General features: G+C 44.3%; 1 protein-coding gene across 7 annotated transcripts in view; it reads left to right on the top strand.

Annotated features, from left to right (window-relative positions):
* BMPER (BMP binding endothelial regulator) overlaps positions 1–24515 on the top strand; it is a 212129-nt gene that overhangs the window by 123726 nt on the left and 63888 nt on the right. For all 7 annotated transcript variants that reach the window (XR_012901885.2, XR_012901884.2, XM_075921755.2 and 4 more), the window contains 3 exons: positions 4915–4960; positions 16324–16653; positions 22703–23039. Coding sequence is in view for 5 of the 7 variants with exons in the window: in XM_075921755.2 (XP_075777870.1) it covers positions 4915–4960; positions 16324–16653; positions 22703–23039 (713 nt within the window). In the remaining 2 variants the exon portion in view is untranslated. The remainder of the gene's footprint in view (positions 1–4914; positions 4961–16323; positions 16654–22702; positions 23040–24515) is intronic.

Genomic DNA, 24515 nt, shown 5'->3' with positions numbered 1-24515 from the left:
CTGGGGACGGTCCCCAGCAGACCACAGGCACCCAGATTGAAGGGGCAGCAGCGGCGGTTCCCCGCGCCTCTGAGGCTTTGCTCTGGCAAAGCCTCAGAGGCGCGGGAACCCGCCCGGTGCCCCTGGTCTGCTGGAGACGGTCTCCAGCAGACCAGGGGCACCGGAGCAGCTTACGAACGGGGCTTTCTCGCCCCGACTTCCGGGGTGAGAGAGCCCCGTTCGTAAGTGCGGATCCGACGTAAGTCGGATCCGCGTAAGTCGGGGACTGCCTGTACTGAAATGGAGTTAACTCACCATCTTCAGGGTTGCATGCCTGTAGAGATTCTTTAACCCTCTTCTTTTTTTAAAGGCTAGGTCTCCCCTACAAACTTACATCAGTATAACTACAGTAAAACTCCAGGGCTGTGTATACACTGGGCCACTTATTCCGGAAAATCAGCCGCTTTTCCGGAATAAGCTGCGAGCTGTCTACACTGGCCCTTGAATTTCCGGAAAAGCAACGATGCTCTACTGTACAAAATCAGCCGATATTCCGGAAAAGCTACGCTGCTCCCGCTCGGGCATAAGTCCTTATTCCGGAACACTGTTCCGGAAAAGGGCCAGTGTAGACAGCCAAGTAGTCTTTTCCGGAAAAAAGCCCCGAACGCGAAAATGGCGATCGGGGCTCTTTTCCGGAAAAGCACGTCTACATTGGCCACAGACGCTTTTCCAGAAAAAGGGCTTTTCCGGAAAAGCAGCCTGCCAATGTAGACGCTCCTTTTCCAGAAAAACTGAAAACGGAATAGTATTCCGTTTTAAGCAGTTCCGGAAATTCATGCCAGTGTAGACACAGCCCATTAGTCCAGCATCCAATGCTCTGGGACTCCTAATGGTCCGGCACCATCAGGAACCCGGAAGTGCTGGGGCAGCCGGACAGGCTTCCCCCATTCAGTTGCTGCTGAAACTGACCAGCAGCTGAATCGGGGCAGCCGGGAGCAGAGCAGCTGGGGTGCTGCCGGGTGGGTCTGGTAGCACTGCCCCTCGGGGCTGCGGGACCAACCTGGCAGCACCCCAGTTGCTCTTGGGGACCCCTGGGGCAGAGCAGCAGGATGCTGCTGGGTTGGTCCCGCAGCACCGAGGGGCGGCGCTACAAGACCAACCCGGCAGCACCCCAGCTGCTTTGCCCCAGGCATGGAATTCAGCCGCTGCTGAAACTGACCAGCAGTGTTAGTTTCACCAGCAGGCTGAATCTGGATGCCTGGGGCAAAGCAGCTGGAGTGCTGCTGGGTTGGTGCTGTAGCGCTGCCTCTCGGCGCTGCGGGACCAACCCGGCAGCACCCCAGCTGCTCTATTGCAGGCATCCCCGATTCAGCTGCTGCTGAAACTGACGAGCAGCGGCTGAATCAGGGACTCCTGGGGCAAAGCCTGACTATCGTAAGGGGGGGCTATGAGGGGTCTGGAGTGGCATCCGCTCCCACCCCACTCCAGACCCCTTATAGCCCCCCCTTCTGATAGTCTGGCATATCTGATAATCCGGCGCCTCCTGGGTCCTAAAGGTGCCGGATTATCGGAAGTTTACTGTACATTGCTCAGGTGTGTGAAAAATCTACATCGCCAAGTGACAGTTACGCCAACCTAACCTCTGTGTAGACAATGCTATGTCAACAGGAGAGCTGCTTCCATTGACCTAGGTACACCTCTCAGGGAAGTGGATTAACTACACTGATGAGACAAGCTCTACTGTTGGTGTAATAGTATCTTCACTAAAGCACGCCAGGGCTGCAGCTGCACTGCTTTATGTGAAGATAAGCCCATATTCTCCTCATTTATCCTTCCTCCTCTCTTAGTCTTTATTCTTCCAAGTCCTTTGCTTCCTTCATACTGTCTCCATTCTCTCTCTCTCCTTTGGGTCCCGTGCAATTATTTTCTATCCTGCTCCTGTCCTCCTGCCACCAGTACATACCACATTCTGACTGGTGATATCAGCCTGAGCTAGCGCTGAGTTGCTGTAGATAGATTTCTTCCAATGCTGCTGTGAAAGTACATTGTGATGTTGCAGCATGAAATTGCCTCTGAGCACTATTTCTGTGGAATAATGATGTGAAGGAACGGGCTAGTTCCCCTCTCTCATGGGGTCCCACTCACATTCCTAATTGGCCCTCTGCTCAGAGTTTTTCACAGGCCACCCTGCCTCTTCGGCAGTCTGTTAGTCTCGGTTTCCAATAGCTCGTACACTGGCACCCGCCCTTAGTGGACGGGGTAGGGGAACCCAGACCCTCCCTCTGTCACTGGTCCTAGGCCAGGGCCCTAAGGGCAGGCACAGACAAGTTCCTGTCCTGCTGATGGGGATTCCTGCCATAACTCGTCAGCCCACGGGCCTTAGCAGGGAAGCCCTGCCCTGGGCTACTTCCTACCCCAGCTACAGCTGGGGAGGTCCTCACCCCTCCCGACCGTCTCCTCGACCATAGCACGTGGCTCACCAAAGCCGGCCGAGCCCTGCCGCTCTCCTGCCCACTCACTGCGGCGACCATCCTCTTTCCTCCTTCGACTGCCCTCTTCTCCTGTGTCCATTTCCCTTTTGTACCTCCCGCCTTGTCTCTCCTGCCCCACCCATCCCCATGACGTCACCCCGTGACCCATCCCTCTGGCCACCCCACCCCTCTCACGTCATTCCTGGCGTGCTCGTAATGCACCCGAGGCATCCCGTTCCGGTTCGCAGTGCCACCCCGCTGTGCTGCAGCATGCCAACATGCAGCGCAAGCAGCAAAACAGGCTCTGCACTCCCCACAAAGCAGGGCAACGGGGGCATTCAGAGTGTGGGGCAATCGCACCCCGTCACAAATTACTTGAGCTAAGTTCATGGCACATGATGCTTCCAGAGGATTTGACACTATGGATAAATTTTGAACCCATGAACTTCATGTGAGTTTAAAATTTATTCAGAACACGTTCTCCCATCCCAAGCACAGACAGTGTTTAATTTTATACACATCTGTTATTGTTGCAAACAGAAATTTGCTGTTTTTCCTGCAGTGCCAAATGAGGCACAGAAAAGCAACAGCTGTTGCTATTGCACAACCAACCCCTTTCTCCCCCCCCAACCTACTTAATCTTGTCATTTTAAAAAAGTCCCTCTAAAACATAGACTTAGAAAATCATATAAAGAAGAGAAATAGCAGAAAACAGAGACTTCAGTGCAGTCTGCTTATACATATTCAGAAGTAAAAATGGGATCACATCACTTATCCCACTCCTAAGGGAACCCTCAGTGCTCGCCATCCCTTGCAGCACATGTTAGCAATAATGGGCTTCCTTATTATACAAGACAAAAACAGGATCCCATGCCAGCATAGTGGCTCAAGTAACCAGCCTCAGCAGGCTGCCTTGCAGAGTCCAATTTCACTTGAATTCCTGCCACTTCCAGCTTGGCTGCTGATTTCAACTTTTTTATTCAAATGGAGCGGTAAGAATATTCTGTGCGATGTGTAGGCATTAAGCTGCATGACTCTCTTTAATGCTAGTAAGGGTTCCCTTAGTAAATCTTTCTGTATAGTATTTGAGGGTGTATATGGCACTTAGTTAAAAGTGTTTTATTAGAACAGGTGCTTGAGAGACAGAATCACAATCTGGTCCCTAGTTCTCCCATTGCTCTGGGGCAGAGGAAACCTTCATGGGCGCTCTACCTGCTGCTAATTACTTCTCCATTCTCACCAGTTCTTCTGCTCTGGCTGGTGCACTGAGAGGGGCAAAGCCAAAGCTCTGCCTATTCGCTGCCTGCTTGTATGGGAACGGGAGTAGCAACCCTATAGAGACTGCTTTCCCCTTCCATGAGTTGCTACCAGTGATCTGGAGAGCCACACAGGGAGGTAGGAAAGTGCCATATGCCCCTTGCTTCCTGGCATGGGTATGTTGGGTGATTTACAATAGCACTCTAAAGCTGCAAAGCAGTTTCAGTTATAATCACTGTAGGTTTCACTAAGGGCTTGTCTAGACAAATGGTTAGTTTGTGGTAAGCTAGGATGTGAATCTGCCCTGCAGAAGCCTTCTGCAGACTAACATTTTTTTGTTGGACAAATTCTCAGAAACATCTGCCTTTCAGGTTTCAATTTTCCATGTTTATTCTCAACTTGAAGGTGAGGTTCAGTGAATTTGAACTAAATCGGTTAGGCTGCTTTTTAATTCAATGATGATTGAAAAAGAACACATAAACGTGCACACACACAAACAAAGGTGCATATTTCTTAATTCTAGCAATATCGATTTGAGGCAGAACTATTTTAAAAAACCAACACGTTGGCCTGGGAAAAGTAGATTGAGCCTTTGTTGAACACTGCTAATATTGGACCAAAATCTTTACTGGTGTAAAAAGTTCACTTATGGGGTTTCTCCCATTGCCTCCAGAAGAGAATTTGTTCCACTATTTCTAGGTTAGTAATACAATTTTATAAGGGATATCACCATCCAGGCAAAAGAATTTGAAAAAAGTTGATTTGTGCCAGTAAGATCTCTTACTTGTATTTGTAGCTGGATGAATGACTCTCTTTAGTAGGGATTTCCCATAAGCAACTGAAGGATACAAGCTATCTGCATCAGAAATGAACCATATGTATTTTATGGGGAAAAGGTTGGAGTGAGTTATATAAAACAACTACTCTACTTTAGATAGCCATGAATACATGAGTACAAATCCCCCCTCCCCACCCAAGAGAAAAGTAGCAACAGAAAGTTCTTTTAGTATTTTATTTCTTAGGGGACTGCCAGGAAGCTTTTTGAATAGTTCTGTCTGTTTTTAACACCTGATATTTGAAGCTGTAACCAGGGCATTGAGTTCAAACACAACTTGAACTATTTTCAAAGGTATTTGCAGCCTTATAACATCACGGTCATTGCTCCAAAAACTCTTTCATTAAACCAATCTATCTTTTTCCCAATTAGGGTAAGATCCTGAATAGAAAAGGATGCTGTCCTATTTGCACTGAAAGTGAGTAAGTTCCTTCTTCACATTTAAAAATTCTCTTGTATTCTATCAGAAAAAGGTTATAGTTGAAATGTGCTTGCACGTCGTCTCCCTCTTTTTAGCTGGAGGCAGAGGGAGGCTCTCTTAGCAGAGGACAGAGTTAGTATAACACCTCCCACAAATTGAAAATAAAATATTTGTCAAAGAGAATTTCTAATCTTCCAAATAGCCTTTTTTGTGTGTGTCAAATTAGAGGAAACATTTCTCTCTCTGCAATATAAATTGTAATTTGCCTGTGAAATTTGTGCCTAGAATGAATCAAATAACATTTGCTGCTACACAGTCTAAGGTAGTGATATGAAGAAATATGAAGCATAATCAGATTTCATGCTTCAAGTCCTTAGTGTTGATTTGTGGGAGTCAGAAAAGGGTTTGCAAAGGAAAGGTTTGCATAAGGAAGTCCGTGGCAGAGATGGGGAATATACTACCTCTTGATACAATTCTGTGTTTTAGCTAGAGCACCATCCTTTTCCTTCCATGGACCTAATAGCAAAGTGTTTAAGCATTTGCTCATATTCACTCCTATTCAGCAAAGCACTTAAGCCAATGTTTAACTTAGAAGTAGGCACATGTTTAAGTGCTTTACTGAATCAGTATAAAACAACTACTCTATAGGGTTTTACTGCACTGCTGAATCAGGGCCTTAACGCTTTATAACAGAGCAATTAAAAAAACTAAAAAATAATTTCCATGGAAAATGTCTGGTTTTTTGTCTAAACATTTTTAACTTTTTGAAATTTATCAATCAGCTGTATGCAGTACTCTTTGGCTAGAATGAGTCCAGGTCTACACCAGTGGAGAAAATCAATGCAAGATACGCATCTCCAGCAATGTGAATTCCGTAGCTGGAGTCAATGGTACCATGCATTAATTTTCTGGGGCGATTCCACAGCGGGAGGTCAACAGGAGAAACTCTTCCATTGACCTCCCTTACACCTCATGACAGCGAGGAGTACAGTGACTGACCAGGGCGTCCTTAGCATTCAATTTAGCAGGTCTTTATTAGACCCACTAAATCGAACCCCAGAAGATCAATCGTCAGAGCATTGATACTCCGGTAATTGCAGACATGGCCTGAGTCACATTGGTCATAGAAATATGTGACATAGGCTATGTCTACACTACACTGATCTACCAGAAAAAGTTATACAATTGCACTCTGCAATTTGCGTACCTTTTTCTGATACAGACAGTCCCCGACTTACGTGGATCCGACTTATGTCGGATCCGCACTTACGAACGGGGCTTTCTCGCCCCGGAGCTCACAGGCAGCGATCCGCCACCTCGACCTCCGGGGCGAGAAAAGCTGCTTCCCGCCCCCCTTCCTCTGTCTCCCCCATCCTCCCCTCCAGCCCCACAGCCCCCAATCTTCCCCCAGCTCTGCTTCCTCTGGCAAAGCCTCAGAAGCGCCAGAACCCGCCGCTGCTGCGGCTTCGCTCACGGTCTCCAGCAGATCAGGGGCACCGGGAGCGAAGCCCCAGCCACGGCGCGGTCCCGCGCCTCTGAGGCTTTGCCAGAGCACACAGAGCACACCCGCAGCTAGTGTGCCCCCCCCCTCAGCAGACCAGGCTTTTGTTGCCGGACCCTGGGGCAGAGCAGCTGGGGCGCTGCCGGTTGGTCCCGCAGCGCCGCTCTGGGCGCTACTGGACCAACCCGGCAGCACCCGAGCTGCTCTGCTCCAGGCGTCCTGATTCAGCCGCTGCTGAAACTGACCAGCGCTGACTACAGGAAGTCCGAGGCAGAGTTGCTCTGCCCCAGGCTTCCTGGAATCAGCGCTGATCAGTTTCAGCAGCAGCTGACTTGGGGACGCTTGGGGTTCTTAAGTTGAATCTGTATGTAAGTCAGAACTGGTGGTCAGTTTCAGCAGCGGCTGAATCTGGACGCCAGTTCCGACTTACATACAGATTCAATTTAAGAACAAACCTACAGTCCCTATCTTGTACGTAACCCGGGGACTGCCTGTAGTTTTTTCGGAAGAGGCTTTTCCAAAATTTGGCCCATCTACACTGGGCCAAATTTTGGAAAAGCTTCCTCTGTCGGAAGAGCCCTTCCCCCTTGTGGGAGGAGGAAGACAGGGCTTCTGAAAGAACGTGTCTGCTCTTCCGCAAAAAAAAGCAGAGGAACAGATGTGTTCCCTGGACACGGCGGAGTTTTTCCGGAATACCCCGTGGTACAGACATAGTCATAGATTCAGAATAAGAGAGACAAAAAAGAGATGCTGATGGGGGTGGATGTTGAAATAAAGCAGAATTTGGTTTACAGGTATACATTTTCTGTGTACTCAGTTCCAAAGGCACAAAAACTTTCAGAAACCTGTGTCCAAATATAACCTTTCATAAGTGTCATGAATGAGGCGTCTTGAGTCTTGCTTTAGTGGTCGCTTGGTAAATTACAGAATCACAGCATGACTTGACCTGATGTGCAGTTTCCTGAAGAAAATCGTAGGCAATATTTTAAAGTAAGGAAAGGATCATTTGAAAGGGAGGAAAATTAAAATCTTAAATGGATCATGTGTAATTCACTACAATTGAAAGCCTTTCTGAGCTGAACTCAAAGTATTTGGAAATGTAAAGTGTGCCCTTCTTTTAGACATAGCTAAAAGGAAGAAGATGAAAGTAATTTTTCTTCAGAGCTATTTTCATCGAATTACAAAGCATTCTGTTCTCCAGGTGCCAGGAGGTTGACATATTTGTTGAAAATAAAAACAATTAAATTAAGATCAAAATGACTTTTGAAGGTCACAGAAATTTCCATGGTGATTTATGTAAGCAATAACCCATAACAAAAATGAATCTAAAAGCTTAGTGTTTTAACTACTGAAAAAGAGTGTGACACTTGTATACCTGCTGTTATTGAAGAACCAGCTGTAGCTCATCAAGTGACACCTTACTTAAGAACAGATTGGCCCAGACCCTGGGCAGAAGTACACTGACTGGGGAGTGCAAAAGGAACCATACCCGTCTTGCAATTTGGGCCTCATTCAGCTCCTCCAAAAGTCAGTAAATGTCTTTCCTGCAGGCCACTTCTGTGCAGGTGGGGACAATGGCATTCCCTCCTAGCAGCTGTAGAGTTTCTAGATAAAACAGACAGAAGGGAAGTTATGGCCTTGTCCCTCCTACCCACACTGGCTGGACAGAGAAAGAGGAGCATTTTACACCACCCTAAATCATGGTGAATTAGACAAACTCCTCTGGGCCAACTAGAGGGCCAAACTTTCTTGGATCTCCCTGTGGGGTGGGGTGTTTCAGCACTGACCCCAATGCTTTGGGGTGGAGGGAAATATCAGGCACAATGTAGGTTATATAGAAGAATTGTTAATTTTTTTTAAACTAAGACTTCCGAACTATATGGTTAAGTGCCAGATTATCAGAGGTATTGCAACAGCAGCTTGCTTCTGATGAGATAAGATGTACACCTATTACACCAATTAATACATCAGACATTTCTGGCTGTCTCGCAGACATGACTTCCCAAAGCAAAAACAACATAAGAGGTACAAGAACATACCGTGCTCAGAAGAGCCGAATGCTGATGTGCGTAGTCTGTTTCTACAGACTGGGTCCCAAACAGTCATTGTTAAAAGATGGGGTGGGTTTTTTTAAGCTTAAAATGTATTTTTCAGAACCGTTCGTGTCAGAGAAAAAGTATCTAATCTCCTGAAAGAGTAGTGAATCCCCTGTCTAATACTTCTGGGATTAACCGTGCTTAAATTTTGATACATCACTTGCTAAACTCAATGGCTGGTGTACAGTTATTACTAATTAAACACAGTGGTCATGCAGGTGGAAAATGTCATTTAGTTCAATAGTTTAGTTTATCCTGTTGTAAAAGTGTAATGAAACATGGAATTTTGGGTCTGCTTCACAAAAATTGCCACTGACATCAGTTCCATAAATTAGTAATCCTATGTAATACCACAGTCATTTTCATATACCCTACTACCACCATTACGCTATTTTTAAATTACATTAATAATCTGATCTCAACTCAAGACTCAAAAGCAAGGCAATTTGGAATTCAGGTTAAATCTCTTGTCTTTGCTTAGAAGAACAGACAGAATGTAACCTGTAAGCTTCTATTTTTTCCCCCTCTCTCTTTTTACTTAGAAAATATCCCAACCAGTTTCCTCAGAGCTCATTCAGGTTAGATGTACATTAAAGGGAAAAGTTGACTTAAGGTACGCAACTCTAGCCAGTCTGCTAGGGACTGCAATTATCTAGGTCACAGACAAATTTTAGATCCTTGCCCTTTAAACTGGTAGAGATGGACTATATTGTATAAGATGCATACAAAGGCCAAGATTTTCTAAAGGAGAAAACAAATGGTAGGCTCCTAAGTCGATCTTATTTTTTAAAAGGCTAACCACTCACCAGGTCTCACTGAAGTCAGCAGTTTGGAAAATAAGGTCTTTTTTTTTTAGTCAAAATGTAGGCTTGGTATGGAATTTGCAAAGGACCTCAAATTAATTAGGGATACAATCACCTAACTCTGGGAGATAATCACCTAATTCTGTTCTGGTCTTTTGAAAATCCCAGACTTTCTGAAATCTTGGTCAAAGACTAAAAGAGGTGAAGACAGAAAGTGTGTGCACATAAATACAGGAAAGTGTGCTGGCCTCTTTACAAGTCCAGCTGTTGGTACATCCACTGCGAGACTTCAATATCACTGAAGAGGGCTGCTCATATACCGGGGTGGGTAATAAGTGTCTCATGGGCTGAATGCAGTTCACCATGGTTAGTCTCTGGTGAACAGCCAGATGTTTTATTTACCTGAGCATCCATTGGTACAGCCGCTCTCTGCTCCCGTTGGCTACAGTTCACCATTCCAATGGTAGCTGCAGGAAGCAGTGTCAGCCAGAATGCTAATTCCTGCAGTTCTCATTGGCTGGGAATGGGGAATTATGGCCAATGGGAACTTGTGAGCAGCTATACCTGTGGACACTTAGGTAAATAGGATGTCTGGCAGCCTTCTAGGGGTGAACTGCATCTGGTCTACGGGCTGCTTCTTGCCCAGCCCTGTCATACATTGTTCACTAGAGAACCAAGTGCTTTCAGTAAGTCTCATGTGGGATAACTTTTGGGAAAAAAGAACATAAAGCAATTTGTGACTGAAACCTTTGTGGGTGAGGAGGAGGAGGGAAAAGCCAGGTACAAATGGGAGCTGGAACCTTTTTGTGTCCTTTGCCCTTTACAATTCTATTACACTCTGTATTTAAGCTTTCTTTTCAGGCCAACAAACTTTTTTGTTGGCTAGTGTGTGAGGTATCTCACATACACTCATGGAAACTGTTGATTTAAAAAAAACACCCTCTTTCTAACCAAACTTTCAGAAATAATTTATAAAAAGACATTGGAGTATAAAACAATTTACACTATTCATCAATAACGCCTTTTAAATTTCAGTTCTTAAAGTAAACAACCACATTTGGATCAGGCACTAAATTATCCAGCCCAGAATATATTCTTTTTTTAAATTAAGTACACTGCACCAAGTTGACATATGATGTGACATGATGTAACATAACATAACATAAAACAACATTACCCTGCATAACATATTAGAAATTAAAAACAAATATTTCTTTTGGATCCTGTCAGCACTAACAATTTAGCTGACACTAAATGATGTTTGTTCTGTGTGGTTTGATTCTTAAACATTTTCTTCTTAGATGAAGAAAAAAAGATGCCTGTGAGGTGTACTAGGTAATATTATGTACAATAACTCCATATTTGTGGCCTCTAAAATCATAGACACATTTTTTCTTTGAAATTTTCACCATAGTTTGGGCTATTTTGTTGTTACTGATTTCCTTGTTTTCTTATTTTATAAGAAAAATTAGAAAGCTGCAAAAATGTAATGATTTGAATAGAAATAATATCAAATTTCTTAAACAAACAAGGAAATATTTTTTGAATTTTTTATCCAAATAATTACATTAGTACATAGGAAAATACAGACAAAATGCTTGTATAGTACTTACCAAAAGCATCAGGAACTGATGCTGTAGTTCTTTAAATGTGTAATTTCCACTTGAAATCAATAGTACTGGTCATGGTTAAAATCATTAGTGATACTTCCATCTGAGATTCTCAAATGTATTTACCATTATTAATGAAATTGTCCTCATAAAATCACTGTGAGGTGACGAGGAGTATCCTTATTTTTCAGATGAGGCACACAGAAGCTGGTGCCCACATTTCAAAAAACAGCTCGTGTGTGTGTGCCCGTGTGCTCATTTGGTAATTTGTAGGCATGATTTTCTGAGATGCTAAGCCTCTACAGCCCTCATCGACTTTATCTGGTGTTGTGGATGCGCTGTATCTTTGGAAAAAGTTAAGCCCAAAGGGTCAGCTGGGCATTCAAACATAAAGTGGCTTAGCTAAGGTTGTAGAGGAAAGAAGGATGGCCTGTCTCCCAATTCTGTGTCTTATTCACAAGACCATGCTTGCTTTCATCTTCATAGGTTTGTATTAGTCCATTTTATATACAAGAGCCTGGATTATCAGATAAATCTCTGTAGGATTTTTTTTTTTCACTTTTCAAATGATAAATGGTATTTTTATAACTTCTTTACTTGCTTTCAGCATTTTAGTGATAACTACCTGATTGCTCTGGGTAATATAATATTTTGTTATTGCACCAAGTTCCCTCCCCAAACAAGTGTACACATTGGACCTCCCTGGTCTGGCACTGTTGGGGACGTGACCAGTCCCCAACAAGAGAATTTGCTGGACCAGGGAAGGAGTCCTCTGCCCCCTCTACTTCCTCCCCAGCAAGGCTGTCCGTTGTGTTGCTGCTGTCTCACCCCTGCTCTGGGCTGCCATGGACGGCTGGGTTTTCCAGGCCCCAGCACTGGCCTTGTGCTGCCATGGACAGCTAGGTTTCCCCGGCTCGACACTGCCACATGCTGCCGGGCTTCTATGGCACCCAGCGCCATGCTGCCATGGGCAGATGGGAACCTCCAACCTCTGGATCGTCGCTATTGCAGGCAACCAAGGTTCTCCAGCCCCTCACTGCTGCATGCTGCCTGGGTTCTATCTCCCCAATGCCAGCCCAAGCACTGCTGTCGGGCTCCTCCAGCCCCACCGCCCCCAGTCCCGGCTGGGCTGCTGGCCCTCTTGCCATTAGGTTTCCGGGCTTTATTGTCCAGGAGCAACCATGGTCCTGCCAGACCATGGATGTTGCCGGACCAGAGAGTGCCAGATTTTAGAGGTGCAACCTGATATTGATGCTTCAAAAGCTGCTTTTTTGTACACCTGTATTCTGTTGATTGCAGCACTGTACACATATTTGCCTTATAGACTATTACTTCAGAAACAGCAGTAATCATCTGATAGTACCATTGCTATGGCTTATTGCTGGATCAGCAGGCTGAATCTCTATGGGTGTGTCTAGACTACAGGGATTTTTTGAGAAAAGTGGCCTTTTTTCAAAAAATCTTTACCTGTGTCTAGACTGCCACCTCATTCTGTTGACAGTAAATCGAAAGAATGCGGTGGTTTTGTCGACAGTGGTAAACCTAGTTTTATGAGAAATAATGCTATTTTTGACAGAGATCTGTTGAAAAAGGGTATGTGTGGATGCGAGGAAGGTGTTTTTAAAAATAAATAAATAAATAAATAAATAAATAAATAAAGGCCTTGTGACAGACGTGCGAGGGTCCGCACTGCCGAGGGGGAGGACTCCCCCTCCCCGGAGGCGGAGAAGGCAGGCCGGCATTGTGGCCGGCCATGGCAGCCCCGATTCCCGGCTCAGTGGGGCCCTGGGTGAGTGGGGAAGCGGTGCAACCCCGCCTCATGAGAGGCGGGGCCAAGTTACGCCGGTGCTTCCTGGTGTGAGGCGGGGAGAGCGGATGAGCTGGTGAATGCCGGGAAGCATCGTGGGCGGGGTCCCCGTCGCGCCACCCGACCCCACGGCACGGAATGATGCGAGGGGGGTGGGGCACTGTCACTTGGCGTCCACCCCCGGGCCGCTTGAGGGATGGATGCTTGGAGGAAGCGGCCCTGTCCTGGTGGAGAGAGGGAGGACCTGCCTCCGTGCTGGAGGAAACAGCGTGGGATCCGTGGGCCCCTGGAGCGCCCAGGAGGACCAGAGACCGACCAAGCGAGTCTCACAGCTCCTGGAACATGGACTTCTGCATACGGAAGTTTCGGAGCAAAGTCTCGACATCCCACTGCTCCATAACAAGACGGTCCCACCAGTCTGAACTGGTGTCCAGCTTCCAAACTCGCCTCTCCAGGAATAAGTTAGGTGGCATGGGCAGTGGGGCTGCCACCCGAGTGAGGGGCTCAAAGCTGGGTTCTGAATCCGGATCTGCCACGAACATCATGATGGGCTCATGAAGATGCAGCAGAACTTCAAGCATCACTGTGGGGCCATCGCCTGCCCAAGTGCAGCTCCGGTTCCATGGCAAAAAAACCCAATTCAGAGCACAAAAACCAACCAGAAAACAAACTGCTGTGGTGTTCCAGAAAGCAGGGCACTCAAAGCAAGCACTGCAGAAGCTTTGCTGTCCCTCTAGGAGGTAGGCAAGCCAGCTGCAGGAGCAGAGGAATAGCTGTTCAGGGGGGGTCCCTTTAAACACGTGTCTCTGCAAAGAGCATGCTGCAGGATCTGGAAGTAAAGGCTGCCCCCTAACAGAAGTACTTCCAGGTGCCCTTTTTTCAACAGAGCATCCAGGCAATCTGGTTGCTCTTTTTCAAAAAAGCAGATCGCTTTTTCGATCCGCTTAGTGCAATCTAGATGTGCTTGTCCGAAAGAGGCTTTTTCAAAAAAGCCTCTGTTGAAAAAAAGGCGTGTAGTCTAGATGTCCCCTATAATATGAGTCATTCCCCTTAATACCTAGACCCTACCACTGAATTCTCCTCTGACTCTCTCATCCTGCATAGCTCATGCATGGCCTCTCCCCTGGAAGGGAGTTAGACTCTTACTTAGGCTGTATTTACACTACCAATTACTTCTGTATAGTTTACATTATTCAGGGGTGTAAATAATCCACATCCCTGAGGGATGTAAATTATACCAATCTAATTGTCAGTGTAGATATCAGAAGACCTTCTCAAGCCAACATAGCTATCACCACTTACAGAGACAAGAGTTACAGTAAACTTGCGATAATCTGGCACCTTTAGGACCCAGGGGGTGCCGGATTATCAGATATGCCGGACTATCAGAAGGGGGAGCTATGAGGGGTCTGGGGTGGGGTGGGGGATGCTACCCCAGACCCCCTCATAGCCCTCCCTTCTGATAGTCCAGCTCTGCCCCAGGAGTCCCCGATTCAGCCTCTGCTGGTCAGTTTCAGCAGCGGCTGAATTGGGGGCGCCTGGGGCAGAGCAGCTGGGGTGCTGACGGGTTGGTCCCGCAGCGCCGCTCCTAGGCACTACTGGACCAACCCAGCAGCACCCCAGCTGCTCTGCCCCAGGTGTCCCCAAGTCAGCCGCTGCTGATACTGATCAGCGGCTGACTCCAGAAAGCCAGAGGCAGAGCTGCTCTGCCCCGGGCTTTCTGGAGTCAGCCCTGGTCAGTTTTAGCAGCGGCTGAATCGGGATGCCTGGGACAGAGTAGCTGGGGCGCTGCTGGGTTGGTCTGGTAGCGCCAAACCTTGGCTCTGCGGGGACCAACCCAGCAGCACCCCAGCTGCTCTGTCCCAGGTGTACCCAAGTCAGCTGCTGCTGAAACTGACCAGCGGCTGATTCCAGGAAGCTGGGGCAGAGCAGCTCTGTCTCGGGCTTCCTGGAGTCAGCCGCTGGTCAATTTCAGGAGCGGCTGAATCCGGGACAGCTGGGGTTCTGCTGGGTTGGTCCCGCAGCCCTGAGGGGCAGCGCTACTGGACCTACCCGGCAGCACTCCAGCTGTTCTGCCCCCTGCTTCCCGGATTCAGTGCTGGTCAGTTTTAGCAGCGGCTGAATCGGGGAAGCTGGGGGCAGAGCAGCTCCAATGATCCGGCTACCCGGAGCACTTCCGGGTTCCTGATGGTGCAGGACCATCAGGAGTGCCGGACCGTCAGATGCCGGACCATCGGAGTTTTACTGTATTAAGTTGATGGGAGAACTCTCTCTTGTCTTAGAGCATCTTTACTAGAAGCGTTACAGTGATGCAGCTGCATCAGTGACACTGAGTTGCTATAAATGATGTAGTGTAGACTTCAGACTGCTTCGTTTCTTCGTGCACGGATTGTGTTTGTGACGTGCCTACTACTGTGGGTGCCAGTCTATAATTGGTTCTCCTACGTGCCACTGAAATAGAAAACATTAATAAAAATAATAATCAGAATGAAAAATGTGCTTTGTTCCCACTGACCTGTGACTTCTCTGACATGCTCACAGATGAGAACCCTAGCCAGAAATTTGTTGTACATTTGTAGAAAATTATTATGTAAATAAATCACGCTATTATATATGCACAAAGTGCTTGTTTTTCAGCCAATATTGACTTGAGCCAACAGAACCATATCAATTAAAAAATCAAAGTGGCTAAGTTACAGATGATGTTTTACAGAATTATATCATGAATGTGAGAGTACATTTTATGTGCATGCATTAGATTCACTGCTAGACAAGATTTACAGCTACTTTATGTCTCTGGAGCAGAGTAGGCGAGCCAGAACAAACAAGTGAATCTGGCCAAACAGCCATATCTGTCTATCTCTATAATATGAATGTTATGTATGTAAATATATAAGCCTGTAAGCCCAGATCCAGGTACTGCTGAAGTCAATGGCACAATGCCAACTGAGTTCAATGGGGCCAGAATATAACTTGTTTTTATATATAATTAACATAAGTTATATCGTGGAACATATATATGTTCCATATTTCTGTTACTGCTAACACTTTCTGCCTGCAGTAACGCCTATGTGCCCAGACTTTGGTGCCTGCCGAGAGCCCCAATACTTCCGCTGGGTTTCGCACAGAAACAGGGATTTGGGCCCAAGCATAGATATGATTGCAGGATCAGGGCCTTTGGTTGCTGGAACAGAAAAAAAAATCTAACATAGTTTATCCCACCTGTTCATTTCTTTTCTACATTTAATTCAGGTTGAGGGGGGGAGTAACATTGGTTGGTTTGTTTTTTGTTTCTAGCTGGTTTTACATGTATGGATATTTATTTCCCAAGCATGAAAAGAATGCTTATATTGGAAAAAATAGAAAGCAACAAGCTTGTTGTTTAGTTTTTAAAAAATTGTTGTTGTTATTCGTTACCTCCAATTCCACCTAACTGTAAATTTTTGGGCCTATAAGGTTGGGCTGTGTCTCTTAACTTCTTGTCAACTGCTTTTCAAATGTCAATTGGTCTTGATGGTGCTTTTGTTTCTCACTCACCTGCAGAGCCTGGAGTTTGCACTGTATTTGGAGACCCCCACTACAACACTTTTGATGGAAGGACATTTAACTTTCAGGGAACCTGTCAGTACGTTTTGACAAAAGACTGCTCCTCCTCTGCCTCGCCCTTTCAGGTGCTGGTGAAAAACGATGCTCGTCGGACTCGTTCTTTCTCTTGGACAAAATCTGTGGACCTTGTATTGGGCAGAAGCACTATCAGTCTCCAGCAGCACCTCACAGTGAAATGGAATGGGACCCGGATATCACTGCCTTGCAAGACTCCTCAGTTTCAGATCGACTTAGATGGTTACTTGCTGAAAGTGACAACCAAAGCAGGTGGGGCTTGCTCCAAATCAGAAACATTGGAAGAAGTATAAAAGAGGCTAATATCGTGGTGTGTATCTAGTGAAATCTCCAAATGCAACAATTCCAGAATTGGAAATAGGAAGAAGCAATAATTCCATGGTACTAAACAGGTGCACTTCGTGCATAAACAGAGCTTTATGCAGGAGGATCTCAAAGAGCTCCATCGATTATTAATTAGTTCAACCTTATAGCATCCCTTTGAAGCAGCAAGAGCGGAGATTGAGCTGCAAATTATAATTTGTATACAGAACCTCTTTTCAAAATGTATTAATTTCTGCAACTGGCAACCCAGTATGTAAATGCACACGAATTTCACTTCCAGTGACTTCCAAATTGTTTGCCTATGGTCACCATGTGACAGTAGCTGTAATACTGAATCAGTGGGTAGCTAGTTCTCATACAGTACCTTCATGTTTTCAGTCACAGTAATAAATTGTGCCCTATATTAGGATGGATAAAATCACAGTTCCACACCTACAGCAAATAGCCAGGAAAAGATCCAACAAATTGTATGTGCAAAATTGTAGACAAAATTTACTGGGTATGCCAAATTATGACACCTTGCCCCTGCATAACGTGGATCCCTGCACTGGGTTTGTTCCTCAAAACGGTAAGGCAGATTTTTGTGCCTATCTGTAAGATGCACACAAGGTGACCATTACTCAAAAGTTCTAATTAAAAGCATCTTGAGGGGTTCTCATTGCAGTCAGCTGAACACTGTGAATTCTGATGTGGAATTCATTAGCCAACCACAATCCAGAGAGACATTCTAAAGATGACTGGCAGCTAATCCTGCTGCTGTTCCATTTATTGTTGACATAAGGCCAATAAACGACTGCACACATCTTTGTCCCTGTGGTGGAAGATGTAGTGCAAATAAAGCAAAATGGCAACATCCTGAATAGTATGTAACTGCTGCAAGTTATAGTCCAACTAATTCTTCCTTTTAACAGACAAGGATCAGATTTCTTTCACTAAATACATCACTAAGGGCCAGTTCCTCTCTGCTGGGCAAATGAGGTCTAAAAAGCAACACAATTACCTGGCTCCTCTGCCCAGGGCCAGAACATGCTACGGGCTGGGAAGGGAGATAGAATGTCTTGAGCTCCATAAAGGAGTGATTCTAGTGCCATGATCCTTGATGGTGCCGATAATTACTCAAGTGTATTGAAGAGGATTTCTGGCTTGGTTGAGACTTTGTCTAAAATCCCCATGTTGGAAACTGAAGGGAGCATAGCTGATATTACGCAGGAATTGTCCATTCTACCAGTCAGGATGGAGGAGCATTCAGTCTGCGCAAAACCTGTGCAGTTCCTCCACACAAGTCCCATTTGCTGAGGCTTTGTGTACAAGCATTTGAAGCTAAACCCTTAGAGCACAATCTTTGCTGCCAGATCTGGAGACTTCATTAACTGTGAAAAATCCTGCAGCACAATTGATGTGAGCCCCCAGCATGAGAGACTCAGTATGGGACATGCATAAGTGAATAATGAATTTTTAAAAATTCTGTATATTGTGCCAAGTGAAGCGGAGTGACAAATTGATTTAGCACCCCCTCCTCCCCAAAAAAGGGAAAATTGGAAAACCCAAAAAAGCAACTCAAAGAATGTTCCTATTCTGCACATCCCCAGATGGGGCAGATGCTGCATCCTTTGGCTTCAAACCCTGCCAATTACTTATATCCTGACTCCCATCCAAGAGAATGGGAAACTCATCTATTCAGTTAAAAAAAAAAAAAAGTCACCATCATTTTCAAACAGTTTGCCTAGGAGACTGTTTGTGTCAAACCTTGTTCCATACAATAATCCCCTTTATTAGTTGGTTTATTTAAACATACTCATTTTTCCACATATGCAGAAACAAAAAGATACACATTATACAGTGTGATCAGGCAAGAATGAAAATATCATGTATATTACAGTAATAGTTAAGGCCTTAATATAAACAGTGTTCCTTCTTATCCAAAGGGAGAAAAGGCTCCATTAGGGAGATAAATCTTTATTTTGTTCATCAAAACTAAAGCAGTATCACTGAATGACTCTAAACAATAATGAATCTAAAAATGTAGTGTTATGTAGTAACAAAATGTTTACTAGGCCCTGAAAATTCAATCAGGGTATTATACAATTAAACTATATGAAGCTTTAGAAAAGTCCTGGTTTACTAATGTGACAGTTGCCATCTTGTTCAGCACTGGGAACTGAACCAGGAACTAACACATTTAGAAGTACTAATGTCAACAGCTTGAGTTAAAGAGCCATAATTTGTAATGGGAGACACTAACCAACTGTAACACTGATTTTCTCTGGATGAGGCTCAGAGAGAGGGGCACATGGACACACACTGGGTGAATAGATACAGGAACATTTACAATAGTTTATATAGGGCTGGATTGTACAAGCCTTATTAATGCTGTAGATTATAAGCAGTTCCACTGAAGTTACTGAATCACTTTTCAGAAATCAAATTGCTGATGGAAAATAAATATGGAATGCCTGAAAACATCACATTTAGACACCCATTTTCTGGAGCTCAAGTACTCACCAACATGAATAAGGACTGTGTCATCTAACACTTACTCAATATTACTCTTGAGCAAGTTGGGTGGAGGCCATTCTTCCTTCTAGTCCATTTGTGACTCCACTTCAGGTCAGCAGCCCCATGAAGCTGTGTAAATTAGACACCTTCGAAATTGCAAATGAAGCCGGAATTTAAATTTCCCATGCTTCATTTGCATGATGGCGATCGCGGTTTTTTTTTTTAAATGGGGCTTTTCAAAAGAAATACAACTGTTTAGACAGGGTTTGATTGAAAATAAACCCTTTTTTGACAGATCCTGTACTCCTCAAAAGGGTTTTATTTTCGATAGATCCCTGGCTAAATGGCAGTTTTTGTTTAGAAAAGCCACGTTTTTGAAAAAAATGTGGCCGCTATTATGCAAATGAAATGTGGGAAATTTAAATCCCAGCTTCATTTGCAATTTCAAAGTGTCTAATTTACATCCCTTTTTCGAGAAAAGGGATGTAATCTTGACACTATCTAAGAGAATGAGTTGAGCATAAACTCTAAGGCTATGTCTAGACTGCCGCTTTTTGTCAGACTGTTTTCCAACTGTTTTTCTGACTGTTTTTTCGGAAGAGCATACTCATTCCCAGAAAAACGCCGTAGTCTAGACATAGCCTAAAAGTAAAGTTATATTCAAGATGAAGTAAAACTTGGATTTGGGATGCCCAAACTTTGGGGATGTTTTGATTTGGATTCACGTCTGAACTCTGTGGCTCCATCGAATTTCTAGCACTGAAAAACTATTCTGCAAACACGGTATTTCATCTTTATTCTATGTCAGTGACTCTTCCATATGGAAGAGGTTCAGTTTAAATGTCAATAGCACGATTTTTTTTTTCTGATGCCAGCACAGCAAGCTTGTATGGGGTCTGAAAATCAAGCTGTATTTTATTTTGTGCAGTGTTGTCAGAAACAAAGATGGCTGGAGTTACAAGTAGTCTGGCAATCTTGTTGATGCATGAAGCAGCAGAAAATAACTTTTTCCACCTTGCTGCTCTGCTGGCTCTTTGTCAAAAATAGGGAAGACTTGTTTTTTGGCCAGTAAACTGCAAAATATACACAGGGCTCCCATTATAGCGCTTTTTCTTTTGAAATCTCAAAGCATTTTATAAGGGAGGAAACCTGTTTTCCAGATGTGGAAACTGAGGCACAGAATAGGGAAATCAGGTTGCACAAGGCCACCCAACAAACCAGCAGCAGAGCAAGGGTGCTAATCTCTGGCCATATCCACTAGGCTACACTACGAACACTGCATGGAAACTAGTGTGTCACTGTGGGAAGAAAGAAATGCCCTGTCCACACTAGAACTTAAGGTCAGCAACAATTTTCAGACATGATTAGGACATACTGTTTTTGTAACGTTGTTTATTTCCACATGAATGTGTTACAGCCACAATAAGAAACCACACTGAAGAAAGGATCTGTGTGGGGAAGAACAGCATGTAGGGACTTGCAAAACCCTGCTTTGCCAGCTGTCTCCCAAAACAGTTGTTGATTACATGTCTCAGGTTAGAATGTAGACAAAACAATATACATCAATGACAAAGTATCCCTTTTGCAGCCATTTTTCTGACCCACAATCACCATTTAGGACAGTAGTCACCAACCAATAGATCAGGATCTACCGGTAGCTCTTGGAGCCTCTGACAGGCAGGCTATCAGGTGCCAGCACTCTAGCTGCCCCTACCCATACTGCCCTGCTACTCCTGTCCAGAGCCTCAGAGCTGCCCTCTGGGATCCTCCTGTTTGTTGTGTAGGGTGAGGGAGACAGAGGCAGGGGGTGCTGATGTCACTCTGAAGATGGGGTATAGGGGTGAGGGACCGAGTGAGGAGGCTGGCGCCTCAGTGAAGGCGTGGGGGCAGGGGCAGGGCCTCCTCAAAGGAACAGGGCAGGGGATTTGGGTTTGAGGTAGATCGTGGACTGACTTAAATTGAAAAAGTGATCTTGTGCTTAAAAAGGTTGGAGACCCCTGGATTAGGACCATTCGATCACATCCTGTTTAATATGAGGGCTATGTACATTCAAATTGTACTGTGAGAAAAAGGAACTTTTTAGTGAAGAAACTGGGGAATGGGAGGGGGGGTTAGTATGCCAGTTATATACATAAACACAGGAGGAATATAGATGGTATTATGGGACAGGATTGGATGTAACAAATCTGGATTCTTTTCTGCCACAAACTTCCTGTGTGAATTTGACAAAGTCATTTAGTCTTATGTCTCCATTTCCAATAAAATGGGGATAATGATACTTAATTTTGCTCAAGGGGATGTTGAGAGAATAAAGTAATGTTGGTTGAGTGCTTTGTTATGCTTGCATGGAAACATGCTACAATACTATAAATATCACCAGGTGATTGTGGAAATAAGATTTAAAGTAAAGGTTAACACTTTTTGGTGGGAGCTGAACGTTAGCAGCTCCCAGTGTCATTTGTTATCCAAAATAATAACAAAATTATTGGATGCATTATAATACTCTCCCATAGAAAGCAATTTAAAAACCAGTGTCCTAAAAGTGCAAAATCTTAGTTTTAAGAAAATATTGTCAATCACAGAATGTTGGCACCCATCTGAATCTCAGCTATTGGGTGAGTGTTTAGTCCCTCTCTCCCTTTGTACTGTGTTGGTAATTTATGGTTAGTTGGGTCAAGGATTGGTAATGGGCTTTTTGAAACCAGGCATTTTGAGTCCATTACAGGTTGGTACTCTCTGAACATTGTTACCCATCTGACCTATCTTCATTGACCTGAATGAAATAAATTGTTGGTCTGAGACTAGATGTCCATGTCCAAAAGAGTTATCAGTTGGCAATGTTGGATGGTCCGAATAGGAGCGGCAGACCCCACAGAGAATGGGTAGATGATATGGTAGATTGGTATGGAGCTAGTCTACAGAAACTAAGCCACTCCACACTGGACAGGGAAAGATGGAAGGAAATAGTGAAAGAAGCATCGGACACCAACAGGCATTGAGCCCGTGGTTGTGGACGATCATGATGATGAACGTGAGAATTAAGGGCAGGAACTGATTGCTCTTTTAGAGTGAGAGGCTTCTCCAAAACTCATTGTGACGTGCTGTGGCATAGGCAAAGTTTGTCCAGCTGCTGCTTGTGCTGTACCTTTTTTCTACGTAATGGATGAAAACTGATTCCATTGAAATAAGGGGAGTTTTGCCACTGTCTTCAGTGGGGCCAGGATTTCGTGTTGGGTGTTTCTGTTTCAAGCACCTTCTGTCAGAAACAATCATATCTAGATACATCTGACACTTACAGTTTCTTGTAACCGTCTTTGATCTGAGGAAAAATGCACTTAACCAGAGAGGAGGCCCATACTGAGGCATGTATAGATTTTAAGAAGAAAACCAAATGTTTTTGCTTAGGTTCCCATAAAAACTCTTTTATAAACACAAATAGCTGTTAAATATTAACTTCCCCCCTTCTCTCTCTCTGAAATAGGTTTGGAAATCTCATGGGATGGAGACAGTTTTGTCGAAGTCATGGCTGCACCACAGTTGAAAGGCAAACTTTGTGGCTTATGTGGCAACTATAATGGGCACAAGAGAGATGACCTGATAGGGGGTGATGGGAATTTTAAGTTTGATGTGGATGACTTTGCTGAGTCCTGGCGTGTGGAGTCTAATGAATTCTGTAGTCGCCCACTGAAGAAGCCTGTGCCTGAACTGTGCCAAGGAACAGTGAAGGTAAAACTTCGGGCCCACCGGGAATGCCAGAAACTTAAGGCTTGGGAGTTTCAGAATTGTCACTCAATGGTGGATTATACTACATTTTATCGGTAAGTGCAGCCTACTGAGGAGTGATGGGGGTAGGGGAGGATGATGGAGAACCATTGTGTGGGAATGTGATGATGCAAATCTGCATTTAATTGGCCTTGATTCAGGGAAGTACTTAAGCAAGTGCTAACTCTAAGCATGTACTTAACTCCAACTCACTTCAATAAGATTCCAGCACATGCTGAACAGCTTTCTTGAATCAGCTCCTTGAGCTGAAAATAGGAACATAAAGGGCAATAGAGCAGCTACAATTGAAGAAGAAAGCTTTATAATTGCCAGATTAGAAAAATGCTGTTTGAAAATCCCACAGACAAAGAGTAGGGGTAAACACAAGGCCACAGAACGTATTGCTGGAGTCAATTCTAAAACTCCTGTTGACTTTGATGAGACCAAGATTTAGTCCACGGTGCTCCATGTTTCCCAGGAGCCTGTTAAAACTGATTTTGTTTAAGACAGTTGTCCCACAATTTCCTGACTCATGAAATACGTATGTTTTAGAGCTTAAAAGGATACAGTAAATAGAATGAGCTAGGTCTGCCTGTTTCACCCTGGAAGCAAAGAAAAAGGGAACACAAACAAGAATTTTGGCTTGAGCAATTTATCTAAGCCTTTTTATCATTAAAATGCCGCTGGCCTAAACCACAGGGAGATTATTTCTGCTCTTTAATTGTCATTCATTTATTTGCCCCTCTGCAAGTAAATAAAATCCTGGGTTTTTTAGATTGCCTGACATAAAAGATAAAAGCAAGCTGGGTCAGCATTGCATAATGGTGGATGGAACTGCCTAACTTCATGGTTGCAGCGTTCTGTACTTGAGCACATCTGCTGAACTGAACTCATTTATAATGGCTTTTGTAAATGACTGTATTTCCCTTGTGAACTGCCTTTCTTCCTCTTCTGTGTGGAGACTGAAAGCCTTTTATCTGTTCCAACACAGTATGACTGGGTGCTGGGAAGTGCTAGAAAATTCAGCATATCTTGGTTTCTAGGCTATGTCTGTCTGGGTATTCAGTCTATTGCCTGGCTCATAAGATAGGGAGATAGTGTAAGAATGAGGGAGGTCTTATCTGTAACTTTTATAGTGTTTAATTTTGTTTTTGGAGGTGATAGGAGCAACAAAGTGTTAGAGATGCTAACACAAACAATAGATGGGTTGAATGTATTTCAGCAATGTTTCTACCTTGCTTGTGCCATTATTTAAAGGTAAGTGTTGAAAATGAAAATAGAAAACAGGCATGGAAAGTTTAAACTAGACTTTCTCTTTCATTTCACATTTAGTTTTTTTCTTTTTCCTTTAAAGTGGCTTGTGATTAATTAATAGCAATGAACACTCTTGACACCAAAAAAGAAAATGATTTGTATCTTGGCATGGGCAGTCAGAAAAGGTCTTTGCATCTTTACACAAAATAACATGGTGAATTTTCTTTTCTTGCTTTAGAAAATAGTATTGGGTCAGTTCTGGAAACACACTGAACATT

This window comes from Pelodiscus sinensis, chromosome 2 (genome assembly GCF_052426305.1).
Source record: "Pelodiscus sinensis isolate ZL-2025 chromosome 2, ASM5242630v1, whole genome shotgun sequence".
Lineage (NCBI taxonomy): Eukaryota > Metazoa > Chordata > Testudines > Trionychidae > Pelodiscus > Pelodiscus sinensis.
The sequence above is the reverse complement of the archived record's forward strand: the minus strand, read 5'-3'. Positions and strand labels throughout refer to the sequence as shown.